The sequence below is a fragment of the Stegostoma tigrinum genome, chromosome 6 (genome assembly GCF_030684315.1).
Source record: "Stegostoma tigrinum isolate sSteTig4 chromosome 6, sSteTig4.hap1, whole genome shotgun sequence".
NCBI lineage: Eukaryota > Metazoa > Chordata > Chondrichthyes > Orectolobiformes > Stegostomatidae > Stegostoma > Stegostoma tigrinum.
In genome coordinates this window covers 92,085,033-92,091,469 of record NC_081359.1, presented here as the reverse complement: position 1 = coordinate 92,091,469, position 6,437 = coordinate 92,085,033, and the positions used below count along the sequence as shown (strand labels likewise).

At 41.3% G+C, this 6,437-nt stretch overlaps 1 protein-coding gene across 1 annotated transcript in view; it reads right to left on the bottom strand.

Annotated features, from left to right (window-relative positions):
• The window catches only part of dnajb13 (DnaJ heat shock protein family (Hsp40) member B13), a 52,240-nt gene continuing 45,803 nt past the window's right edge, over nt 1-6,437 (bottom strand). Inside the window, exons 7-8 of the mRNA XM_048532175.2 lie at nt 5,218-5,294; nt 1-1,759 (exon numbers count right to left, since the gene is read on the bottom strand). Of these exons, the coding sequence (XP_048388132.1) occupies nt 1,606-1,759; nt 5,218-5,294 (231 nt within the window). The 3' untranslated portion in view covers nt 1-1,605. The remainder of the gene's footprint in view (nt 1,760-5,217; nt 5,295-6,437) is intronic.

Genomic DNA, 6,437 nt, shown 5'->3' with positions numbered 1-6,437 from the left:
TCATATAATACAAAGGTGCAAGGGGCTTCACAAAGCATTACAAATCAAAGTATAATACTGAACTATGAGAGGAGATTTAAGTTAGATGAACAAACTCTTGGTCAAAGAGGTAGTTTTTATGGAGAGTATGTCCTAACGGAGGCAAGTGAGTTGAAAATATAAATATTGTGGCCTAAACAATTGAAAGTATGATCACAATTTGACCGAGTGTGGCGTCAAAGAGCCCCAGCAAAAGTGGAGTCAACAGGTCAGTGGCAAAACTCTCTGTTGGTTGGAGTCATACCTGGCACATAGGAAGAATGTTCTGATTGTTGGAGGTCAGTCATCTCAGCTCCAGGAAATTTCTCCAGAAGTTCCTCAGGATGGTGTCCTAGGCTAAGCCATGTTTAGTAGCTTCAGCAATGGCCATCCCTCCATCATAAAGTCACACATAGGGATGTTTGCCAATGGTTGCTGTGTTCAGCACCATTTGAAACTCTTCAGATAGTGAGGCAGTCCAAATTCAGTAAGACCTGGGCAATTTCCAGGCTTGGGCTGAAAAGTGGCGAGTAACATGTGCACTGCACAAATACCAAGCAATGACCATCTCCTATAAGAGAGAATCTGCCTACCCAACCCCCCGACGACTCTCAATGGTGTTGTCTTCACTGAATCCCCCAACATCAACATCCTGGGGTTACCATTGACTAAAAACTGAACTGATCTTGCCATATGAATGCAGTGACCAAAAAAGCAGGTCAGAGGAACATCCACTCCCTCCACCACCAATGCTCAGTAGTAATAGTGTGCACTCTTTACAAGATACACTGCAGAAATTTGCCAAAGCTCCTAGACAGCACCTGCCAAACCTTCAAGCCTTACCATCCAGGAAGATGAGGGCAGTAGACACACAGGAACACCACCACCTGCAAGTACCCTTCAAAGCTACTCACCATCCTGATTTGGAAATATATCACTGTTCCTTCAATGTCATTGGTTTGCCATCTTTGAACTCCCTTTCTACTGGTATTGTGGGTCTACCTACAGCACAGGGACTGCAGCGGTTCAAGAAGGCAACTCACCACCACCCACTCAAGGGCATCTCGGGATGGGAAATAAAATGATAGTGCAGCCAGCAACATCTACATCATGCCAGTGAATTTTTAAAAATGATCCTGAGAACTTAAAATCAGGAATTTACAAGAGGCCAGAATTAGAGGAGAACAGATATCTTGGAAGGTTGTGGGATTTGAGGGCATCACTTATGAAAGAAAAGTTAAGGATTTGAAAAGAAAGATGAACATTTTAAATTCACAATTCTTATGTTCAGTTCCAAATAAATATTTTTACTGTTATACAAGTTGTTCTTTGACAGGAGACCATGAATCGGCACACTATAATTGTGCAACTTTTACAGTTAGTGCTCACCAGAATTCAGCAACCCTTACAGGAAATTTTACACACAATAACAAAACAAATAAAGTTTCCTTCAATAATTCCCATTCATAAACACACCATCTAAGTATGTCACAGATACAATAACGCACAATACATGAGTATAGAGAGATAGTTGTATGGTCCTGACCCTTTAATAACTGACTGACTTCCTTTTTGCCATTATTGACTTCATACTTGCAATGCTTGATTAATCAACTTCTTCTTTGCTGGTGTGAGCTTTTCTGGAAAGTGAATGTTAAACTGGATCACAAGATTTCCCTTTTGTAATGGATCCTTGGATAAAGGCATTCCTTCTCCTGGGACTACTTTGGTATATTTAGGACTAGGAAAAACAAAATAGTAGGAATTATAAAGAATCAGGGCATTTTTCCTAGCTTATAAAAAGAGAAAGAAGAATCAACAGGCACTTATGCAGTAAGTTAAACACAACCTCAGGAAGTTCTAAAGCACTTTTACAGGTAATGAAGTAGACTTGATTGTAGTAACTGGAATCTATCTGTTCACCCACATTAGTGCACATCAAGGATCCACAAACAGTAGTGTAGTAACATACCAATGCAATGATCATAGGAATTATGAACAGGAGGAGTCCTTTTGGCCCCTTGAACCAGCACCATCATTCAATAAGCTCATTGCTGATCTGATTGTGGGCTCAACACTACTGTCTAGTTTTACAAACTTCAATGTATTAACAATTTTTAAAATATTGATTTTAATTTTAACTCAATTTTAACATTTTGTATTTGTAGATCAGAAAAAGAAGCAGCTCAGGTATTAGATGTAGAATTTCTGTTGCTCATTCTTTGAAAATCAGAAACTCAAACTATTTTTTGCAATTGTATTTTTTCTGCCCTTGGTGTTGTCTCAAATATTTATCTCACAGCCAACATCTTTGAGAAGAACAGATTCAAACATATGAACTAAGGAGCAGTAGGCCACTTGGCCCTGATTACTTCACATTCCTGTTTATCACCAATATCCTTTCACACGCTTGCTAATTAGAATCCATCAACCTCTGCCTTAAAAATATTCAAAGATTCTACTTGCGCTGTTTTTGGAGGAAGAGCATTCCAAAGACTCGTGACCCTTTATGAGGAAAAATGTCATATATCTGTTTTAAGTGGGCAATCCTTTATTTTTAAAAGGTGAGCCTGGTTTATGTAGTTTTTACCTGGGTAGGAAGGAATGTGCTTATTCCAGGCATGAATGCCAGGGTGGTTACCTGGCATTACAGCTTCTCTGCAACTTCATCCAACTGCATTGTCATTACAACTTCCTAGTATGCTTCATGGTCACTATACTCTTCTGCTCTTCCTCCACGCAACAGATCATTAACAAACCACTGGCCTCACCATAACATCGTGACTGTTTTCAGAACAACTCTCACTTCATCTCAGTCCTTCAGGACTTGACTTCAGAGCTCATAGACATTTATGACTTGCATGGTTTTGCTAAATTATTTTGTGTGCATGGACACATATGTATCTTATGCATTCAAAGAGGATGCCTCTTAGTTTGCTTCCATAGTGCTCAATCACTGCACTGATTTTGAGGCTGTGACACCGTTATGGCTTGCATTGCTTTTCAGTATATAAGCAATTCAGTCCTAATTTACAGCTGTCAGCATCTGGTGCTTGCATTGCTTTTTAGCAAGTAGAATCTTCAACCATAGCTTACAGGCTGTCAGCTTCTCCGGCTGAATTGCTGTTTAGAGCAGAAAGGGAGGCAAGTGGATAGTCACAGCTGGGATTCAAGAAGGTGGACATGTGCTGACATGCTCTGTGCTTGTGGATGAAGTCCCCAATTGCTGATACAACAGGGCTCTCTCCTGCCTGGGGTTGAGCAGTGCATGGTGTCTGGCAGCTCTCTAAACATTAGCAGCTTGGGGTGTTTCTTCCTTGGCCAGCTGTGGGCCTGCTCAGTCAAGTGCTCACCAGCTTGTGCTCCCAAATTTTCTATGCCTGATGTTCCCCCAGAGGTGTCAGTATTAGAGCTGGTGGAGAGATGTAGGAGGCAGTCTTCTCAACACTTCCTCTGAGGCCACAGTATTCTGGCTCTCAGATGCTGAGCAAGTGACTTCTGTTGCAGCAGGCTATTTCTCCACCAAGATTGCAAACATCCCTGGTACTTGCAAGACAAAACAGAGAGAAGTCATTGCGCCTGGTGGTGCGCAATGAATGACACTGACAGCAGGGTTAACATGAGAGTTTCACTGGAATGAAGAGTGGTACTTACTTGGGACTTGTCTCAACATTACCCCAAAAAGCAGTGAGAGTCATCTCCTTTGAGGGCCGGGATTCTCTTCTCATACGGGTTGAGAAGTCAGATGTTGTGCACCTCTCCACCCTTTATGCCCCAGTGTGGGCTGTCTACTGCTATAGGGGAAGAAAAAATTTAAAACGGAAATGAGGAGACATTTCTTCAGCCAGAGAGTGGGGGCCTGTGGAATTCATTGTCACGGAGTGCAGTGGAGAGCGGGACGTTACATGTCTTCAAGGCAGAGATTGATAAATTCTTGATCTCACAAGGAATCAAGGGTTACGGGGAGAGTGCAGGGAATGGCAGAGTGGACTCGATGGGCCGAATGGCCTTACTTCCACTCCTATGTCTTATGGTCTTAAAGGGAGGAATTGAATGAGATAAAAGTGGGTGTCACAGCTGTTAGCACTGGTGCCAATCGTTGAAAAATGATAAGGTGTTCCAAGGAAGTAGGTAGCGCAGAGTTCATATAGAATTGGAGATGTGAAAAGTTGGGGGAAAATGAGAACAAGTTAGGTGTTGCAAGCAAAGGTGAAAGTGGTAGAGCATGCGGCTTGGTCGGAGGTCAGTGCAGTAGCAGAGATAGACTGTGAAGGAGCAAAGAGAAGTGTGTAGCACTTATCCTGGAATGGCAGAAAAGGTCTTTGACCTTCTTGTAGCATTGCTGGCCATTCTTCCACACCCTGAGACTGCACTGATTCAGGTGGCAAGCTCGGATCAGGCTGCCAGGGTCTGCCAGTCTTCTGGGAAGAGGACATCCCTCCTCTGCACACACTGTCCCCAGGGCCTCCTCGTTCCTATTGGAGAGCCATAGCACGCCTTTCCTATTCCGACATCTTCACACTCTATGTGCATCAGCAATTAGGTCAGCTTCAGAATGCCAGTGCTTGCCAGGTGCCTGGCCTTTAAAATATGGCCTGGGCACCAGGGATGCTGGGTTTACAGCAGATATTTGCTGCCTGATGAGTTGCTCTGAAATGGCACACTGTAACGAAGGTCTAGAATTGGATGAGAGGGACATAATAAGGCAGGGTAAGTCATTAATGAAGAATGGTTGGTAAGATGTGGTGAGAAATCTCACTAGGCATCACAGTAAAAAGCCCTTCAAATAACTCAATGTAACTAACTGGCAGTAGCCAAAAAAACATAAAATTCACCCAAAGTTGCTTTACAAAGCACATGGGTGACTACAATGTTTTAAGTAATTAATTTGTGATTTAGAACTCTGAAAGTGACCTGATAAAACAGAGCCAAAAAGGCATGACAACTTTTTCAGTTCTCCTGCGAAAAATGGGGAGGGGATGGGAAGTAGAAGACTAGAATTATTGGTCCTCGTTGCTGATACAGCAATCCCAGGAGTTTATAGATGTGGGGGAATGCAAGATCATGTCCAACTGTTATTTTTCCCAAGATACACAATCTATTTTCATACCTGAAAATAAGTATTTCGCTGTGGAGTCAGCAAAGTGTTGGATTTCTGTTTACAACAAAATAACATGAAAATAGCTAACAAACACTTACTGGACAATATCATTGATTGGAATGCTGAGAAATCTGTTATCAAGTGTCTCAATTTCAATGGTGTGACCTGTTAGTGCCTAAAATTCAAATAACAATTAAATATTAAAACATATATGTGGATTGCATAAAATCTCTAAAAACTGAGAAAATGTATTCTTCAACTGCTGTAATACTTCTTGACATTTTAAATCTCTGGAGACTTGTTTTTGTCCTCACATCCTGGGAATAAGTCATGTTGGAGTACATTTTCATTGTTTGGTGGCAGACTCCAAGTGCCCTAAACAAATCTTTGGGGGAATGTTTCTGTCAGTTACACTTGACAGGCAGAGCCTGATCTTCCCCATATATAATGCATCCACCAGGGTTGCTATAAAATAGTCACAATTGCTTCCCTTATAGTTCCGTACTCCAGGAACATGCCCCTCTTGTCTTGTTAAAATGAACCAATGCGTTCAATATTTAATAATCTATTACTTTAAGCGGTAAAAATGATCATGGAAAGGGCACAAAATATATTACCGTAAATCATGAAAGACAACATTGATGCACATATGGTCTCTGGCATGAAGCGGTGGGACATCTAATTTCTTCCCATGATTACAGTTCTCACATGCTGAGTTCTTGACCTAAGTTACATCATCAGCCTAGTTCTCAATTGTATTTTCTATGTGACATTTGACACAAGCACACTTTTTCTTTTTTATTATAAATTTATACTTTTTTTGCCATTAAAACTGCAGGAATGAGAACTAACTTTAACATGAATTTATATTCACATATAATCATAAATTAGCACCTTCCAGCAACTCCTGCAAGCAGCTACGACCCAAACATACTTAATTTTGGATACTGGCTGAAAATGTTGAGAGGGGTGCTGATGCTAGGCAATGTATACTTTCTAAAACTAAAATTTGGCTATGCGGCAAACAAAGTAAGACTCTTTTCATTTAGAAGCCGGAATGTGAAAACTACATGCACCAGAATGAATACAAATGTACAATTCACCACAATTGTACCAAGAGAGCCCTGATTGAGCTGGAGTTAATGAAGCTTGGTGTTGACATGACTGCAAGTCCTGGAACTGAGATTGAGGAATGTTGGGCTGAGAGTTAATTGGGCTAAAAGAGGGGATATTAGCTGCTTTTGGATGGTATAGGAAGACTTTTGATGGCACAGTTTTCTGACAATGTCAAAAGGGCATTTTCCTGGATCCTGGACTT